This window comes from Zingiber officinale, chromosome 5B (genome assembly GCF_018446385.1).
Source record: "Zingiber officinale cultivar Zhangliang chromosome 5B, Zo_v1.1, whole genome shotgun sequence".
Taxonomy (NCBI): Eukaryota; Viridiplantae; Streptophyta; class Magnoliopsida; order Zingiberales; family Zingiberaceae; genus Zingiber; species Zingiber officinale.
Genome location: NC_055995.1, coordinates 11,406,910 through 11,428,379, shown reverse-complemented (window position 1 = coordinate 11,428,379; position 21,470 = coordinate 11,406,910). Strand labels below are relative to the sequence as shown.

General features: G+C 35.6%; 1 protein-coding gene across 1 annotated transcript; it reads left to right on the top strand.

The window, feature by feature from the left end:
- Nucleotides 1-9,311: 9,311 nt before the first annotated feature.
- Nucleotides 9,312-9,644, top strand: LOC121986500 (flowering-promoting factor 1-like protein 3). The gene is made up of 2 exons (XM_042540468.1): nt 9,312-9,460; nt 9,545-9,644. The coding sequence occupies exons 1-2, from the start codon at nt 9,312-9,314 to the stop codon at nt 9,642-9,644; spliced, it is 249 nt and encodes an 82-aa protein (XP_042396402.1).
- Nucleotides 9,645-21,470: the final 11,826 nt, after the last annotated feature.

Genomic DNA, 21,470 nt, shown 5'->3' with positions numbered 1-21,470 from the left:
CCGCAAGGATAAATCACGAAACGCTAAAGATTTGGCTCTAGTTGACAGCCTCTTCTCCTATACTCTGCTCACCTTTCTAATTAACGCTTCTAGCATGCATGCTGTCATCCTCGTGGGGCCAGACCTTAGGCTCGTTACGTTAGCTCCCTCCCTTGAGCACACCTATATATATAGGTAACAAACTTAAACACCTCCCCGCGCTAGCTTATTGGTACTCTCTTTTTCATCCGAGGTGATGTCGGAAGTGTGGGAGTTCAAGAACGGGTTGATACAGAAGGTGGAGAACCCCGGTGGTCGTCATCCCCGGAAGGTGCTGGTCCACCTGCCAACGCGGAGGTGATAACTCACACTAGATGCTAGAGAATAGGAGAAGGGTGGGAGCACTACCCCGACATGCTGTCGGAACTCATCCAATTAGGCCTGGGTCGGTACGGTATACCGTACCCAAAATCGAATACCATATACCATACCGAAAAAATCAGTATTCTAAAAATCATACCGATATCGTACCGACATTTTGGTATACCGAAATGTCGATACGGTATCGGTAAAATACTGTCATGCCGAAGTTATATATATTACATATAATATATAAAAAATCATTCTCTTGTAATGAAGGGCAGTGATTACTATTCCTCAATACAAAATAAATCGTTCATGAAACACGACGTGAGCGTCGGCTGCGCAAGTAGAGAATCACGACGTGACGTGAGCGTCGGCTGCGCAAGGAGCCAAGAAGAAGAATCGCGTTGTGAGGGCCGACTGCGCAAGGAGAGAATCGCGAGTCGCGACGTGTGCGTCGACTGCGCAAGGAGAGAATCGCGAGTTGTGACGTGTGTGTCGGCTGCGCAAGGAGAGAATGTGGTTTGGGGAAGAATTTAGTGGTTTAGGGTTTGGTTTAGGCTTTAGGAAAATCTAAATTAATCATTTAATCTATAGTTACTCGGTATTTCGGTATACCGGAATATTTTAAATTATTATCGTTACCGACAAATTCGGTACGGTATGATACCATACCGAATTTTTCGGTATACCGAATTTTTCGGTATACCGAAAATTTCAATATATACGATATTTTTTCGGTACAATTTTTCGATATTTCGATAGTTTTTTCCAGCCTTAGGGAAAGATAGCTAGAGGGTATCCGTGAGGATAAATCACGAAACGCTAAAGATTCGGCTCTCGTCGACAACTTCTCCTCTGCACTGCTCTCCTTTCTAATTAACGCTTCTAGCGTGCATGCTGTTATCCTCATGGGGCCAGACCTTAGGCTCGTTACGTTAGCTCTCTCCCTTGAGCACACCTATATATATAGGTAACAAAGTTAAACACCTCCCGGCGCTAGCTAGTTGGTACTCTCTTTTTCATCCAGGGTTATGTCAGAAGTGTGGGAGTTCAAGAACGAGGTGATACAGAAGGTGGAGAACTCCGGTGGTCATCAGCCCCGGAAGGTGCTAGTCCACCTGTCAACGCGGAGGTGATAACTCACACAAGATGCTAGAGATTAGGAGGGTGGGAGCACTACTCCGACATGCTGCCGGAACTCATCCAATTAGGCTTGGGTCGGTACGGTATACCGTACCCAAAATCGAATACCGTATTCTGTACCGAAAAAATCGGTATTCTAAGAAATGATATCGATACCGTACCGACATTTCGATATCTATATGGTATCGGTAAAATATCGTCATGCCGAAGTTATATATATTACATATAATATATAAAAAATCATTCTCTTGTAATGAAGGGTAGTGATCACTATTCATCAATACAAAATAAATCTTTCAAGAAACGAGGCGTGAGTGTCGGCTGCGCAAGTAGAGAATCACGACGTGACGTGAGCGTCAACTGCGCAAGGAGCCAAGGAGAAGAATCGCGATGTGAGGGCCAATTGCGCAAGGAGATAATCGCGAGTCGCGACGTGTGCGTCGGCTGCGCAAGGAGAGAATCGCGAGTCGCGACGTGTGCGTCGGTTGCGCAAGGAGAGAATGTGGTTTGGGGAAGAATTTAGTCGTTTAGTGTTTGGTTTAGGCTTTAGGAAAATCTAAATTAATCATTTAATCTATAGTTACTCGGTATTTTGGTATACTGAAATATTTTAAATTGTTACCGTTACCGTTACCAACAAATTCTGTACGGTATGATACCACACCGAATTTTTCTGTATACCGAAAATTTTAATATATACGATATTTTTTCGATACGATTTTTCGGTATTTCGATATTTTTTTCCAGCCTTAGGGAAAGCTAGCTAGAGGGTATCCGCAAGGATAAATCATGAAAAGTTAAAGATTCGGATCTCGTCGACAACCTCTTCTCCTCTGCTCTGCTCACCTTTCTAATTAACGTGTCTAGCGTGCATGTTGTTATCCTCGTGGGGCCAGACCTTAGGCTCGTTACGTTAGCTCTCTCCCTTGAGCACACCTATATATATAGGTAACAAACTTAAACACCTCTCGGCGCTATCTAGTTGGTGCTGTCTTCTTCATCCGGGGTGATGTCGGAAGTGTGGGAGTTCAAGAACGAGGGTGATACGGAAGGTGGAGAACCCCGGTGGTTGTCGGCCCTGGAAGGTGCTGGTCCACCTGTTAACGCGTAGGTGATAACTCACACTAGATGCTAGAGAATAGGAGGGTGGGAGAACTACCCCGACATGCTGTCGGAACTCATCTAGTAACACAAGAGGACTTCTGCCAATTCTCCTCCGTCCACATGTTCGACATTGTAGTCTGGCATCATGCCGGGTAGTGCTCCCACCCCTCCTCCCTCATCCTATTCTCTAGCATCTGGTGTGACGTTATAACCTCCGCTGTCTCCAGGTGGACCAACACCTTCCGCCGATCACTGAGCTTCTCCACCTGCCGCATTACCGCCGGAGGAAGAAGACACCAACTAGCTAGCGCCAGGAAGTGTTTCAACTTGTTACGTATATATAGTTGTGCACGTTCTCCTCGATCGACCTTGATATATTTGTCCTTTTAATCACTAGCTATGCTGATGACATCTCGAGCTTGATCCTTTAGTTAAGTAATTATGATCATATGTATCGTAGTAGTCGTCTGAGTGCTTTGTACACATTTGTTTTCATGTATTATGTATATATGCATATGATTGCTTCAACAGTACGCACATCATGCTTTATATATAAAATAAATACCAAAAATTATAATAAGGAAAATTACACAAAATTCAACTGTTATATTATTATCAGAATTTAAAAATGTTCATATACGAGTTTATATAACTCTACAATAATTGAAATAAATTTGAAATCTGAAAAAAAATATTAAAAAATAAATAAAAACTTTAAAGTTTACATTTGATCAGAATGCACAAGATGGAGTAAACCAAACTAGCACTGGCCGCATTGGAGATGACAATAAAGGCAAATTCAATGAGGTGAAGCTTTTGCCCTCCATGTTGTAAACCACGCAATCACCCAAGTAATTCTAGATATAAATGGAGTTCGACTTCAAATCCGGCAGTGAAGAAATATCAAGGCAAAGAGAAGAGGTTAAGCCCATAAATAGAGCATACTTCCCCAAATTATTCATTGGGATTATGGCGCCTTTATTTGTATCCACCTTCCAAAGCTTCATTTTTTTTAAGATGATGTTCTGATACTTTGTCCAAAGTTGCCCATGCGATCGATAAATCATCAGAAGGTGTGCAAAAAACCACATGCCAAAAGTAAAATTCCTAATGTATGGCAAACCCACCACCCGCACCCTTGTCGGAGTTGAATTCGGCACACAGAGATCATATGCCGCCACGATCGTCTTCTTATTTTCTTTGGATTTTAATACCGCATAGAGCTTGCCATCGTGGAAGGCTATGTTGGCATAGTAATATAAATCTCTAGGGATCATCGTCCACTTCTCATCTCCTGCACTAACAAAGAACAAGAAGTTTTTGAACTCAAAAGGGCAGAAGAATACAAAGACGACTTTGTAATCTCCGCATCGAGAGGGATCTGAGGACAACGACGCCTTCATAGCCATCAAATTCCAGTTGTACATGGTGGGGATTGGGGGAAGGTCGATCTGCACGCCAGTGATAGGATTTATGAGCTGAACAGTACTAACCTTGTCGGTGGTTATGAGTCAACCATGAGAAGATCCCACGATTTTCTTAAGGATGTGAGGAGCGTGGCATGGGATATCATACTCACGGTCCTCTGATAGACTGAAGACCTCAGACCTCATCATGACTATGGCAGATCCCACGATTTTCTCCGTTAATGAGGATTCGGCTTTCCGGCACAAGCCATGGGATCGCAGGTGTTGATCATCATGACTACGGCAGACCTCATCGACCACGACGAACCAACGTGAGCATACAGCAGAGCAACGAAAGAGGTAGGGGATGGAGAGTTTGGATAGGATTAAGTATAAGAGGTCCATCGAAATCTCCGACAAGGAAATAGACATCTAGAAGAGATGATAATGGCTATAAAAAAAACGGCAATGGAATTGGATATCCGGGATCCCTCTTCCTTGCCGACCACTCCTATTTAAAGGACCTCGTCGTCTCTACAAATTTTGTTACACATATTAATTTGATGTGAATAAGTCAAAAATCGTATATATGTTATTAATTCGTTACAATAATATTTTTATAATAAGTAAATATTCTATTTATATAAATTGTTTTAAAAATAGCATAAATTAAATTCAAGTTTAAAAGTAAGATTTTTTAAGTTGGAAAAAAAATATAGCAAGATCTTATCATTTTAATTTTTTTACCTTAAATATAATTTAAATTTATGGGTAATAAGTTAAAATTGATGCATTTATCATAGTGCACAGCATATCAGCTTTCTCTTTTTTTTAATTATTTTTTAAAAATTTTAAATTTAAAAAATTTAATATTTCCTTATATAAATCCCTAATATATACATATATCTTCTAAACACATTAAAATACTCCGTAAATACTTAAATTTATTTTATTTTAAAATTTTCTTTTAATTAAATACTATAATCCAATTGGAAAACTCCTGGAGGTACCATCTTTAAAAAAAAGCTTAAAAATTATAACACAATTAGGAAGCGTAGAAATAAACTCCTAAAAAAATATTTTAATTAATTTTTTAATTCAAAATTAAAAAATAATATCTATTATTTTTTTAGATTTTAAATTTAAAAAATAAATATTTCCTTATATAAATTCCTAATAATTAATATATCCCCTAAACATATTGCAATACTCCATAAATACTTAAATTTGTGACATTTTTAATTTTTTTCTTTAACTAAACACTATAACCCAATTAGGAAGCCTAAATCCTAGGAGTGTATAAACTTGGTTATGTGATTACTTGGTAATTACACAACCAAATTATGGGGAATAAAACATAACTAAATATTTTTAGGTTCAACCTATATAATGAAACAAAAACTTATTTGTTTGAACGTTTTAATAAATAACCTAATTTAATATTTTACTATATTATCTTTAATTACAAAATCAACTTTATATATTATTATTATATTTTTTAAACTCTATTTTTTAAATTTTTACATTTTTCTTTATTTTGATGTGTGTTTTTTAATTTCTTTTTGTTTCTAAATTTTTTTTTAAAAAAATAAAGGTTTTTAAAATTTTTAAATTTTTTATGTTTTTAATTTTTTATATTTTTTTTTCTATTTTTCTTTTTTTATATATTTTTGTTGTTTTTATGTTTTTATTACTTTTTTTAATGTTTTTTTTACTTTTTACGTTTTTTCTATTTTTTATGTTTTTTTTATATTTTCCCATTTTTTTATGTTTGTTCTACTTTTTTAATTTTTTCATGTTTTTTACATTTTTAATTTTTTTAAAATGTTTTTTATTTTTTTTTATATTTTTCTTTTTTATCATATTTTTCTCTTATTCGAGGGTATTTTAGGTAAAAAAATTTCGTTAACCCCGAAATCAAGAAACTGAAATTTTTTTATTTCGGGTTGCACGCCCATTTTGCTGATGTGTCGGACATGGAACATTATTCGGGAATCATGGAACAAAAGAGTGCTATATAGATGAATTACCAGCCATACTTCCCTCTTCTTTCTGAATTTACTTTCCAATGCACAATAACTATTCCCAAAGTTTCAACTTCTTTTCAGTTCATACCAGTTTGATAAATCTCAAAAACTCATAAGGTGATGAATGTTGTTGGGGTTTTATTTTCAAGAAGGCGCTGCACTCGAGGACGCGCAAAGTGAGACTGAGCTCGGTGGCTGGGGAGTCGAAGGTGTTAAAGTACGGACAGAAAGAGAGCTAAATATCCAAGGTCAGTCACTCTTCTCTAATCATAAAGAGATTGAATTTTGTCGAACGAATTAAACTGCATGCCATTTCGATAAACTCTTGATCTTGTCTTGTTTCGATAAACCTGCTGGTCTTCGACGTCCCCTCCCACGAGCTCCACACTTGCCTTCAGCAGCGAAGGGAGCAGGAGGAGCAGGCGACCATAACTTCCTATTTTGTGTAATTTTCCTTATTATTTTTGTTTTTTTTTAAAATCGTATCTATAATTTTTGGTATTTTTTATATATAAAGCAATACGTACGTATCATTGAAGCAAAGCAATCATCTTTATATATATACATAATACATGAAAACAAATTTGTACAAAGCACTAAAACTACTAGGATCGATATACAACAAGAGAGTACTAGAGATATATTCTCTCTCACACACACATTGCCACAATAACTTAAAGGATCAAGCTCTAACGAGCACGAGATACATACGTACAAAACCAACGTACGTGCGTACTTCTACTGAGGATGCTGCATAGCTAGTGATTAAGATCAAAGAGAACCTTGCGCACCGCGAAGACGTTTCTGCACTTGACTACAATGTCGTGCATGTGGAAGGTGGACAATCTGGAGAAGTCCCTGGGGAGGGAGATGAGGTCATTGGAATGGGGACCCTTGTGGTACTGGATGAGTTCCGATGGCATGCGGGGGTAGTGCACCCACCCCTCCTCCCTTAGCCTATTCTGTAGCATCTGGTGGGAGGTTATCACCTCCGTAGTTGGCAGGTAGACCAGCACCTTCCGGGGCTGACGACCACCGGGGTTCTCCACCTTCCGCGTCACCCCGTTCTTGAACGCTCACACTTCCGACATCACCCCGGATGAAGAAGAGAGTACCAACTAGCTAGCGCCGGGAGGTGTTTAAGTTTGTTACTTATATATATAGTTGTGCTCGAGGGAGGGAGCCAACGTAACGAGCCAAAGGTCTGGCCCCACGAGGATAACAGCATGCACGCTAGAAGCGTTAATTAGAAAGGTGATCAGAGGGAGAGCAGCACGCTAGAAGCCTTAATTAGAAAAGGTGAGCAGAGGGAGAGCAGCAGCGTTAATTAGAAAGGTGAGCAGAGGGAGAGCATCACGCTAGAAGCGTTAATTAGAAAGGTGATCAGAGGGGTGAGTAGCAAAGGAGAGCAGCACGTTAGAAGCGTTAATTAGAAAGATGAGCAGAGGGAGAGCAGCACGCTAGAAGCCTTAATTAGAAAGGTGAGCAGAGGGAGAGCAGCAACGTTAATTAAAAAGGTGTGAGCAGAGGGAGAGCAGCACGCTAGAAGCGTTAATTAGAAAGGTGAACAGAGGGGTGAGTAGCAAAGGAGAGCAGCACGCTAGAAGCGTTAATTAGAAAGGTGAGCAGCAGAGGAGAGCAGCACGCTAGAAGCGTTAATTAGAAAGATGAACATAGAAGCTTGCCTCAGGTGCGCACTAATGTTGTGCTTCGTATTCATCATCCTTATCTTCAGCATGCTATACACCAGATAATATTTGTTGTTTGGTTGGGATAAAGCAAATTTCAAGGAAACTGTATTTATATAAAAGATCATGAGGGTATTTTCTTATCTATGAGGAAAATATAAGATTTTCTCTAGATTTCAAAATTCAAATTTGTGATTACTAAATAGAAGTGAACATTAGATTCCATATGTGGGGAAATACTTTTATCCAACCTGGTATATGAAATATGTGATATTTTTGAATTAAATCACCAGTATCTACTATGCCTTAACCAAGTTACACTGTTCTTGGAGCTAATGCATCTTAGATGCTTCCAGCAAAGGCAAATTTCTGCATGTAATAACAGTGGAATTCCATAAAATATCTCTAGTTTTCCATAAAGCTACAATTTTCTTGGATCTCATATGTATCTGAATGTTGTGGACATATTTTTTTTTCCCAAAATCTTATCTTCTAAACAATAATTAATGTAAATAACTGTATATAAGACCCAAACATTACATAGATCATAGTTACTACGATCTACGTCTCCCATGGTGGCGGTGCATGAATAGAAAGTTAAAAACAAACAATTACTGAACACCATAAAGAGCTTTGGTCGGCTAAACAGGGAAGACTAAGAGAAGAGCAGGGCAGAGAGCGTTGAGATATGTCAATCAGAAATCAAGTGATCTACCTTAGGCCAAACATTTATTACAACAGAAAACATTCAAATAATGGAAAAGAGGGGAGAATTTATGAAGGCTGATGTAGGCTTAATTAAATCACTCCACAACAATCAAAAGAGTGAAGCTAGTTGTCATAGCAATTGCCCAATGTACTCGGATAGCTTTGTTTATGATGGTGTACCAAACACTAAATAATTCAGATAAAAAAACGATTAGTAGATCTCAAAATACAGTTTCCTTGAAATTTGCTTTATCCCAACCAAACAACAAATATTATCTGGTGTATAGCATGCTGAAGATAAGGATGATGAATACGAAGCACAACATTAGTGTGCACCTGAGGCAAGCTTCTATGTTCATCTTTCTAATTAACGCTTCTAGCGTGCTGCTCTCCTCTGCTGCTCACCTTTCTAATTAACGTTTCTAGCATGCTGCTCTCCTTTGCTACTCACCCCTCTGTTCACCTTTCTAATTAACGCTTCTAGAGTGCTGCTCTCCCTCTGCTCACACCTTTTTAATTAACGCTGCTGCTCTCCCTCTGCTCACCTTTCTAATTAAAGCTTCTAGCGTGCTGCTCTCCCTCTGCTCATCTTTCTAATTAACGCTTCTAACGTGCTGCTCTCCTTTGCTGCTCACCCCTTTGCTCACCTTTCTAATTAACGCTGCTGCTCTCCCTCTGCTCACCTTTCTAATTAAGGCTTCTAGCGTGCTGCTCTCCCTCTGATCACCTTTCTAATTAACGCTTCTAGCGTGCATGCTGTTATCCTCATGGGGCCAGACCTTTGGCTCGTTACGATGGCTCCCTCCCTCAAGCACAACTATATATATAGGTAACAAACTTAAACACCTCCCGGCGCTAGCTAGTTGATACTCTCTTCTTCATCCGGGGTGATGTCGGAAGTGTGGGAGTTCAAGAACGGGGTGACGCGGAAGGTGGAGAACCCCGGTGGTAGTCGGCCCCAGAAAGTGCTGGTTTACCTGCCAACTATGGAGGTGATAACCTCCCACCAGATGCTACAGAATAGGCTAAGGGAGGAGGGGTAGGTGCACTACCCCCGCATGCCACCGGAACTCATCCAATACCACAAGGGTCCCCATTCCAATGACCTCATCTCCCTCCCCAGGGACTTCTCCAGATTGTCCACCGTCCACATGCACGACATTGTAGTCAAGTGCAGGAACGTCTTCGCGGTGCGCAAGGTTCTCTTTGATCTTAATCACTAGCTATGCAGCATCCTCAGTAGAAGTACTACGTACGTTGGTTTTGTACGTATGTATCTCGTGCTCGTTAGAGCTTGATCCTTTAAGTTATTCTGGCAATGTGTGTGTGAGAGAGAATATATCTCTAGTACTCTCTTGTTGTACATCGATCCTAGTAGTTTTAGTGTTTTGTACAAATTTGTTTTCATGTATTATGTATATATATAAAGATGATTGCTTAGCTTCAATGGTACGTACGTACTTCTTTATATATAAAAAATACCAAAAATTATAGATACGATTTTTAAAAAAAAAAATAAAAAAAGTAAGGAAAATTACACAAAATAGGAAGTTATGGTCGCCTGCTCCTCCTGCTCCCTTCTCTGCTGAAGGCAAGTGTGGAGCTCGTGGTAGGTGACGTCGAAGACCAGCAGGTTTATCGAAACAAGACAAGATCAAGAGTTTATCGAAATGGCATGTAGTTTAATTCGTTCGACAAAATTTAATCTCTTTATGATTAGAGAAGAGTGACTGACCTTGGATATTTGGCTCTCTTTCTGTCCGTACTTTAACACCTTCGACTCCCCAGCCACCGGGCTCAGCCTCACTTTGCGCGTCCTCGAGTGCAGCGCCTTCCTGCAAATTAAACCCCAACAACATTCATCACCTTTTGAGTTTTTGAGATTTATCAAACTGGTATGAACTGAAAAGAAGCTGAAACTTTGGGAATAGTTGTTGTGCATTGGAAAGTAAATTCAGAAAGAAGAGGAAAGAGGGAAGTATGACTGGAAATTCATCTATATAGCACTCTTTTGTATTCATATCTTCCACTATGTTTTGAATCATATCTTCTTTTTGACTCGGCTCAGCCCGACTCAACTCGGCACGTTCACAGCCCTACTGGCAAGTGCGTGGATAATAGTTGTAAAGGTCCGGAGGTCAAATTTTGATAGGGAATTTCATCACCTTTTGTTGGACCTCCGCTCATGCACTTACCATTTTAGGTTCCTGTATTAATTTTAAGAAGATATTATTATAATAGTTTTATTTTTAAAAAAAAAAATAATACAAGTGACCCATATGTTGAATTTTGGACCCTAAAATCGTGAATAAAGACAATGATTGGAAATGGCGTAATGGTGTGATTTATTGTGAGGTTGAATTTATTTTGATTAAAATTGTAATAAGGCCTTCAAATATATTAAAATACGGATATTAGGAAATTAACTTAAAATACCATACCTTTCATCGGCTTGCAAATACTCGAACAAAAGTTATTTGGCCTAGCTAATTATAAATAACTCTGAGGATCATTCTTAGTCTCAAATATTTAGTTCAGTTCACCATGTCGATTAAATACTTTAAATTTACATTCGATCAGCAAACTTATGTTAGACTAATGTCAAGACTAACATTCCCATGATCGCATCCCGATTCAACTTCTTACTAAACTAAATGTACTGTTAATGTTCAAAAATTAAACTTTCAGCAACATCTCCCAAAACTGCAGTTTCACTAGGAATCCGTCTTTTACTTTAATTGACTTGAGTATTATTGACCTCATAAAGAGTGCTTGACGAGCACGAAACGCTAAATATTCGGCTCTTCTCTTTTGTCGATCGCCTCTTCTACTCTCCTCTGCTATGCTCACCCTCTTTCGTCGATCGCCTCTTCTGCTTGCTCTCCTCTGTTTTGCTCACCCTCTTTCGTCGATCATCTCTTCTACTGCTCTGCTCACCCTCTTTCGTCAATCGCCTCTTCTGTTGCTCTGCTCACCCACTTTCGTCAATCGCCTCTTCTGCTCACTCTCCTCTGCTCTACTCATCCTCTTTCATCGATCGCCTCTTCTAGTACAAAACAAAGTGTTCCTTTTTTTTAGGGATATAATACACATTAAGCATATCAAAACACTACACTTAAATAGTAGGCTTAAATAGTAGCTTTGATATGTATGTAACAAGAGTCCTGTGAACAACACTACACTTAAGCATATAAAAACACCAATATTCGCTGACCTATAAATTGCAATGACGAATTCAAGTTAGACAACAAGACATCAGTACCGGACTGCTGGTTGAACTCATTTACTGTCTATGCAGTCTCATAAATTAACACTTTGCAAATCAGTAATGTTTTACTGGCTTGGAATATAATGAAAATTGTGAAATGAAAACCTTCCTTAAAGAGGACAACTTCCTAACTATTAGCTACGGGGAAAAGGTCTTTACACTTCAATTTAAATTTCAGTTTCAAATGTTCCAAATTATTCCCGTATTCTTATTCATTTCAGTTTTCTCATTTTACCTGTTATATAAGAGATCATGAGGGCATTTTCTGATCTATGAGGAAAATATAAGATTTTCTCTAGATTTCAAAATTCAAATTTGTGATTACTAAATAGAAGTGAACATTAGATTCCATATGTGGGGAAATGCTTTTATCCAACCTGGTATATGAAATATGTGATATTTTTGAATTAAACCACCAGTATCTACTAGGCCTTAACCAAGTTACACTGTTCTTGGAGCTAATGCATCTTAGATGCTTCCAGCAAAGTCAAATTTCTGCATGTAATAACAGTGGAATTCCATAAAATATCTCTAGTTTTCCATAAAGCTGCAATTTTCTTGGATCTCATATGTATCTGAATGTTGTGGACATATTTTTTTTCCCAAAATCTTATCTTCTAAACAATAATTAATGTAAATAACTGTATATAAGACCCAAACATTACATAGATCATAGTCTACTACGATCTACGTCTCCCATGGTGGCAGTGCATGAATAGAAAGTTAAAAACAAACAATTACTGAACACCATAAAGAGCTTTGGTCGGCTAAACAGGGAAGACTAAGAGAAGAGCAGGGCAGAGAGCATTGAGATATGTCTATCAGAAATCAAGTGATCTACCTTAGGCCAAACATTTATTAAAACAGAAAACATTCAAATAATGGAAAAGAGGGGAGAATTTATGAAGGCTAATGTAGGCTTAATTAAATCACTCCACAACAATCAAAAGAGTGAAGCTAGTTGTCACAGCAATTGCCCAATGTACTCGGATAGCTTTGTTTATGATGGTGTACCAGACACTAAATAATTCAGATAAAAAAACGATTACTAGATCTCAAAATACAGTTTCCTTGAAATTTGCTTTATCCCAACCAAAGTATAGCATGCTGAAGATAAGGATGATGAATACGAAGCACAATATTAGTGCGCACCTGAGCCAAGCTTCTCTGTTCTGAAGTAGGACTGCTCATAGCAGAGACGCCCTTGACGTTGGAGGTTCCCTTGAGTACGACAACGACCTTCTTGGTGGCAGTGAGCAGATGAAGAGGACAGTAGAAGGGTTTGGAATTGGGGCAGCCATGGCAACAGGGAGTTGCGGGGGAAATAGAGGGAGGGGATGTGTGTAGGGCACGGCCTCGTTCCAACAGCGTGAGACGCAGGCCCAAGCGGCGACGCCGCGAGCGTTGCTCAGGCTAGAGAGGATGTGGTGCACGATGGCATCTGTATCCATGGCAGACGCGGAAGAAGAGCAACCAAGAAAACTGATCGATGGAATGTCTGGAGGAAGGGGGACGTTGGCGTTGGCGGGGAGGCCCTTCTTCATGATCCGAATGATGTTGGCGATGGGGAGGAAGCGATCCTGATCCCACACGCTGCCGAGCTTTCGTGGCTTCCGGCTCCATCTACCTTACTGGACGAAGAAGTCTCTGCCATCGCCCCCGCTACAGGAACCCTAGAAACATTGCGAAGATGAAGGATGGCGAACGCTAGATCGCGACGGTTCGAGTGGAAAAATATTAACCGGTTAATTTATTACGAAAAGTGAGAAGTTTTAAGCGGTTCAAATTTATTATTTCAGAATTTAATAATTATAAAATAAACTTATGACTTATCACTGTAATGGGGTCAAATATCACTTAGAATCAGAAATAAAATCTATTTTTTAATTGATCTGAAATATTATTTACTTCATCCATTTTTAAATCGAAATTTATTATCAGTTGATTATTAAGTAACCATCGAAATAACCAATGACGAAGGTTATCGTCAAAATTCTACTACTGACCTTGTGAAAGTTGGATGGAGAGCGTATCAAAAGGAAAAAAAAATGCATCACCGATAATTTTAGTTTGCGAATGATAATATAAAAAACGGATAATTCATAGTTTACATGTACAATAAAAAAAATCATCCTTATGTATATCTATAATATAAACATTTGTGTTCTTACGGGTTAGCATAGTTAGTAATTATATTGAGGTTCTTTTAATAGATCTTATAGTTAAATTTTAGTGGATACAAAATGTCACATTAGATGTTTAATCTTCCTATACAAAGGGTCGTTATGCTATGATAAAATGTCCCTTATAATTTATATGTATAGTTAGTTGGGAGACCGATGATATTAGATCGAGTGTTATCAAAAAAAAAAATCTCTAAAATTTTTTATTATTTATTAGCTCATATGCTACTTCATCTTCTTCTCTTATTACATCATTTTGGTTAAGTTACTGAATTCTTAAAAGGAAAGGAACAACAAATTAACCATGATTATTAGTATTTATATGATTTTAAGAAGAATATACTGTTATAGAAATTTTATTAAAAAAAATATATACAAGTGACTTAGATATAAAACTTAGAACAATAAAATCATCAATAAACATGACTGGGAAGGATTTTACGGTGTGAGGCGGGGATTACGGAAATTTACCACCATATTATTTCTGACGGGAAAGATTGTTTTGATATTTTTTTTTTATTATTTTTAGTAATTTATTATTTTTATAATTTTCAGTTTTTTTTAGTATTTAAGATATTTTTTATAATGCCTATATTTTATATTTTAGAATTTTGAGTATGTTTAAAATTTTAGTATGTTAAGATTTTTTTTTATTAAGATTTTTCCTTTCTATCGGTATTTTTTATGTTGAAACTTTTTCTTTAATTTCTAATACATTTTAGGATTTTAGCTCTATTTAAAAAATCGCATCATTTAGTATGTTTTGATTGAAACCGCTAATTAATGAATTTAAAGACTAAAAGCATGAATGAGAACTGGTTCAAAATAGACATAAAGCTGAGGACATCCAATAAAAAAATATAAAAAAAATTACATATACGGTTTTAAAATTTTAGCAAGAAGTGACACAAAATTCAACGGTTATTTGATTGTCATAATTGGCTTTTACTTTAATTGGCTTGAGTATTATCGACCTCATAAAGAGTGGTTGACGAGCATGAAACGCTAAAGATTCGACTCTTCTCTTTCGTCGATTGTCTCTTCTACTCTCCTTTGCTCTACTCACCCTCTTTCATCGATCTCCTACTCTCCTTTGTTCTGCTCATCCTCTTTAGTTGATCGCCTCTTCTGCTCGCTCTCCTGCTCTTCTGTTGTTCTGCTCACCCTCTTTCGTCGATCGCCTCTTCTGCTGTTCTGCTCATCCTCTTTCGTCGATCGCCTCTTCTGCTGTTCTACTCATCCTCTTTCGTCGATCGCCTCTTCTGCTGTTCTGCTCATCCTCTTTCGTCGATCGCCTCTTCTGCTGTTCTACTCATCCTCTTTCGTCGATCGCCTCTTCTGCTGTTCTGCTCATCCTCTTTCGTCGATCGTCTCTTCTACTCGCTCTCCTGTTCTCCTCTGCTCTGCTCATCCTCTTACATTGATCGCCTCTTCTGCTCTCCTGCTCTTCTCTACTGACCTTTCTCATTAATGCTTCTAGCATGCTGTTGTCCTCGAGGGCCTGACCTTAGCCACACTAGCGAGCTCATTACTTTCCTAGCTTCTTCCCTCGAGTACAACTATATATACGTAACAAACTGAAAAATATAAAGGATAGGACGTATACATCAAGGTCGATCGAGGAGAACGTGAGCTCTTGTGGTATGCCAGGGTAGTGCTCCCTCCCCTCCTCTCTTATCCTATTCTCTAGCATCTCGTGCGACGTTATCACCTCCGCCGTCGCCAGGTGGACTAGCACATTCCTGATCACTTGGCTTCTTCGACATCGGGCGTCCAACTAGTCAGTGTCGGGGGCTATTTCAGTTTGTTACATATATAGTTATGCACATATATATCTCGTGCTCGTTAGAGCTTGATCCTTTAGTTAAGTTCTAATCATGTGTGTGTGTGTGAATATATATATCTCGTGCTCGTTAGAGCTTGATCCTTTAATTAAGTTCTGATCATGTGTGTGTGTGTGAATATATATATCTCGTGCTCGTTAGAGCTTGATCCTTTAATTAAGTTCTGATCATGTGTGTGTGTGAATACATCTCGAGTTGTGCACATATATATCTCGTGCTCGTTAGAGCTTGATCCTTTAGTTAAGTTCTGATCATGTGTGTGTGTGTGAATATATCTCTAGTACTCTCTAGAAGGCTATAGTTGATGGGTATTGGATTGTTGTAAATTGATCATGGTGGTTTGAGTGCTTTGTGCAAATTTGTTTTCATATATTATGTATTTATTGCTTAGCTTCAATGGTAGATATGTACTGCTTTATATATAAAAAATACCAAAAATTATAGACATGATTTTTTTTAAAAAAAAATAGTAAGGAAAATTACACAAAATTCAACTGTTATATTATTATCAGAATTTCAAAAGGTTCACTATAAGTTTGTATAACTACAATAATTGAAATAAATTTGAAGTCTGAAAAAATAAATAAAAATTTTAAATTTACATTGGATCAGCATGCACAACATAGAGTAAATCAAATCAGCACCCGCCACTACGACTTTGGAGATGACAATAAGGGTGCATTTAGTTGGGGACTATCATTAATAATTTTAATTATTCATCAAAGGTTATCAACAAAAACCTTGTTTGATTTAGGTAATCGATGATTCTCGAGTAATATTCCATGTCCAATACGTCAACAAAAGGGATATACAACTAAGAATCGGAAAATCTCGGAAAAATGAGGTTTTTCTTGATTCCGGGGTTAACAATTTTTTTTATCTAAAATAACCTCGGATAAGAGAAAAATGTGACAAAAAAACATAAAGGAAAAATAAAAAATATAAAAAATAAAATTTAAAAACTAAAAAAATGTAAACAAAATAAAAATTAATAAAAAAATATATAAAAATTAAAAAACATAAAAAAATTTAAAAAAGAGAAAAAAAACATTAAAAAAATTTTAAAAGAAAAAAAATAAAAAATGTAAAAAAATAGAAAATTGTAAAAAATATAAAAAAAAATAGAAAAAGTAAAAAAAAAATTAAAAAAAATTAAAAAAAACGTATAAAACTTTAAAAAAATTTAAAATAAAAAAAACTTAAAAACTGAAAAAAAAAAAAAAAAACATCAAAAAACTAAAAAAGATTAAAAAAAATGTGAAAAGGAAAAAGTAAAAAAAAACATAGAGTTTAATAGTTGGTTTGGTGACGGAGAGTAATATAGTAAAATAATAAACTAGATTATTCATTAAAATATTCAAACAAATAAGTTTTTATTACATTATCTAGGTTGAACCAAACAACATTTGATTATATTTTATTCCTATTTTATTCCCTATAACCTTGGTTATGTGATTATATAGTAATCATATAACTAAAGTTATACATGATAACTTGAACCAAACACATCCTAAAGACAAATTCAATGAGGTGAAGCTTTTGTCCTCCATGTTGTAAACCGCGTTATCACCCAAGTAATTCAAGCTATAAATGGAGTTCGACTTCAAATCAGGCAATGAAGACATCTAGAAAAGAGATGATGATGGCTACAAGAAAAAAAAAACGATAATTGAATTGGATATCCGGTATCCCTCTTCCTTACTAACCAGGACCTCGTCGTGATCTCTACAAATTTTCTTACACATATTAATTTGATGTGAATAAGTCAAAAATCGTATATATATGTTATTAATTCGTTACAAATTGTTAGTACAATAATATTTTTATAATAGGTAAATATTCTATTTATATAAATTGTTTTAAAAATAGCATAAAATAAAATCAATTTTAAAAGTAATATTTTTTAAGTTAGAAAAAATAGCTAGCAAGATCTTATCATTTTAATTTTTTTTACCTTAAATATAATTTAAATTTATGCGTAATAGTTAAAATTGATTCATTTATCATTCTTTTTTTGTTTAAAAATTATATGTAGGCATGCATAGGACAGACTTAGTTGGCAAGTGTATGAGATAATGACCCTAGAGGATTTCATAATCTCGATACATATACGTACCAATTTAGGTTCTTACGGTACTCCATCTCAATAATGTGGGGAGATCGTGAGGGGGCACTACCTTAGTGACACAAAGTTTTTTTAAAAAAATATATGTGATATTAGAATTCAATTCAAAATTAAAAAAAAATAATAATAATTTTAGCTCGAGAAGATTAATTGGAAATAAAATTTGAGTTGGGTTTCAACTCCTTAAATTTTGATTATTATAATTTAAAATGATTTGAATTTGAATTTGAATTTAGTTCGAATAGTGAGACCTTAATTTAAATATATTTAAAAATAATTAGAGTTCAATTTGATAAATTTAATTTGAGAGTGCAAATTTAATCACAAAATTATAACTTCAATTTATGTGACTTTTCGAGCATACTCTGTACTTGCAAATTTACAATGGGAGAGATTGACGGACAACGATAAAATCATGGGCAATCGTGAAGCACTTGAGTCACGATAAGGCCATGACTTACCATTAAGTATTGCGTCATTTAGATTAAAATATTCATTATTACATTTGAAAAATAAACATTTTAAATTAATAAAAAAATATTTTTCCCCTCATTCAATTGTTTATATGATAGTTTATCTTGTTCTCGTATGACATTGTTTGAGTCGAATTATGTAGGCGCTTCTCATATGACATTGTTTAAGTCAAAATAGGTAGGCGCGAGAAGGGAGCTTACTCCCACTTAAGATTCCAATGTGAGATGTTATTTCAACAAACATATGTGAACTTTTGAAAGGAATGGAACACTTGTTGTCATCGACTTTATGTTTGGGAGATATGTTTCCTCATAATTGATTTAGATGGTGAGTAGAGTTGTAAATGAATAAAATATTATTAAATAAATTTGATGTTCAGTTTGATAAAAAATTTATTTATATTCGTTGAATATACATAAGATTAATTAAATAAATAAGCTTGAACAACTCGTTAAAGTAAACAAATAAGCTTGAACACATATGTGTTCAACTCGTTAACGTTCGTGGATAACGTTCGCAAACAATATTCGTAAACAATATTCGTGAATAACGTTCGTAAACAATGTTCACGAATCATATTCATTAATAAAACTCTTTTTTTTTTCAATATACTAAATAAATAATAAAATAAAATAAAATAAAATAAACAAATAAGTTTAAATTATCAAGCTCAATAATCAATCAAACAACTACAAGTTTCAAACAATCAAATAAGCTCCAATTGAGAGTTCGATAACCTCTAAATGAACCAAGCTTAAGCCAAACTTGAATTGAGAGCTTGATAGCCCCTAGGACATAGCGCAGATGATGTGCGCATGACATTTCTAGCGTAATAGTCAAAGGTCAATTCTTAGGAACTGACGACTTGGGGTTTATCCCACCATGTGCCTAACGCCTGTATACCTACATTATCTCCCTCCATATCCGTGGGGCCGACATTAGAAAACTGTTAATGTAGCGGATCTATATTTTTTTAATTTAGAGCTTAATAACATCTAAACAAACTAAGTTTCAAACAAGCTCAATCTCAAAAAAAAAAAAAAAAAAAACTAAGTCAAATTTGAACAATCAATTCAAAAACTTGATTCATTTTAAGTTCAGCTCGATTACCTTATCTCAGCTCGGCTCAGCCCGGCTCAGCTCGGCTCATTCACAGTCCTACTGGTGAGTGCGTGGATAATAGTTGTAAAGGTCCGGAGGTCAAATTTTGATAGGAAATTTCATCACCTTTTGTTGGACCTTCGCTCATGCACTTACCAATTTAGATTCCTGTATTAATTTTAAGAAGATATTATTATAATATATAGTTTTATTTTTTTAAAAAATAAATAATACAAGTGACCCAGATGTTGAATTTTGGACACTAAAATCGTGAATAAAGACAATGATTGAAAAGGGCGTAATGGTGTTATTTATTGTGAGGTTTAATTTATTTTTACCATTTATTTTGATTGGTGATAAGCTAAGTATTGACGAAGGTATGCAAGAGGTGTAGAGTAGCCAATGACAATTCGACGAGTTGGTGAGTAGTCTTCTCGGGTCCGATGTTGAGACGGAGTTACGTACTTGCATGGGAATGGGTGGCGGGTTCCCTAGTGATTTTATTGATGGTGTCGGGATCGACCGACTTAAATAGAACTCAAACCCAAAAACAACTCAATTCGACGGGTATACCCAATCCAAGAATACGAGATAAAGGGATAAAAGGAATTAAACAATTCACAAGGGTCAGTAATAAGGCCTTCAAATTTATTAAAATATGGATATTAATTAGGAAATTAACTTAAAATACCATACCTATCATCGGCTTGCAAATACTCGAACAAAAGTTATTTGGCTTAGCTAATTATAAATAACTCTGAGGATCATTCTTAGTCTCAAATATTTAGTTCAGTTCACCATGTCAATGAAATACTTTAAATTTACATTCGATCAGCAAACTTATGTTAGACTTATGTCAATGAAATACTCCTCAACTCAGTGTACAGAACAATCTTATATTATATAAAAGAATTAATTAGGTAATAAACTAAATAGAACAGATCTCTCACTCTATTTCTCACTAATAATATAAATATAATAATTATTCTTACTACAGTGGTCCGTTCTTATTTATTGCCAAGAAACCCAGGGTCAATTTCTAGCTAAGTTTCAAACAAGCTCAATCTTAAAAAAATAAATAAATAAACTAAGTCAAATTTGAACAATCAATTCAAAAACTTGATTTATTTTAAGTTCAGCTCAATTACCTTATCTCGGCTTGACTCAGCTTATTCACAGCCCTACTGGTGAGTGCGTGGATAATAGTTGTAAAGGTTCGGAGATCAAATTTTGATAGAGAATTTCATCACCTTTTGTTGGACCTCCGCTCATGCACTTACCAATTTAGATTCCTATATTAATTTTAAGAAGATATTATTATAATAGTTTTATTTTTTTTTAAAATAAATAATACAAGTGACCCAAATGTTAAATTTTGGACGCTAAAATCGTGAATAAAGACAATGATTGGAAAGGGAGTAATGGTGAGATTTATTGTGAGGTTTAATTTACTTTTACCATTTATTTTGATTAAAATTGTAATAATTAGATATGCATCATATTTATGGTACGAAACAAACTGTTGATCTTTTTTAGGAATATAATTCACATTAAATATAATTCACATTAAAAAAAGAGGATATTATCAAATAGGACTGACAGAGCTAGCTCATAGGCTAATGAGAGCAATCAAAACATTTTCAAATTGTTTGCTGCCCCTTTTCATAAAAAATCCTTGTCAAATTTATATGAATAATTATATTCTGATTTGTCCACTGAATAAATTAAATTAAGAAGCTCAAGTGACTCATCACCCAATACCAACTATCAATAAAAAATGTTTGTATTAAAAAAAACTTATTGTTAGCAAAAACAAAAGACACTTTTATTATGACAATGAAATACTCTTCCTCAAATCAGTGTACAAAACAATCTTATATTATATATAAAAAAATTAATTAGGTAATAAATTAAGTAAAGAGCAGATCTCTCACTCTGTTTCTCGCCTATAATATAAATATAATAATTATTATGATTACAATGATCAGTTCTTAGATTTTACCAAGAAGCCAAGGATCAATTTCTAGCTAAGTCCCGATCAATCATTTCCGTGA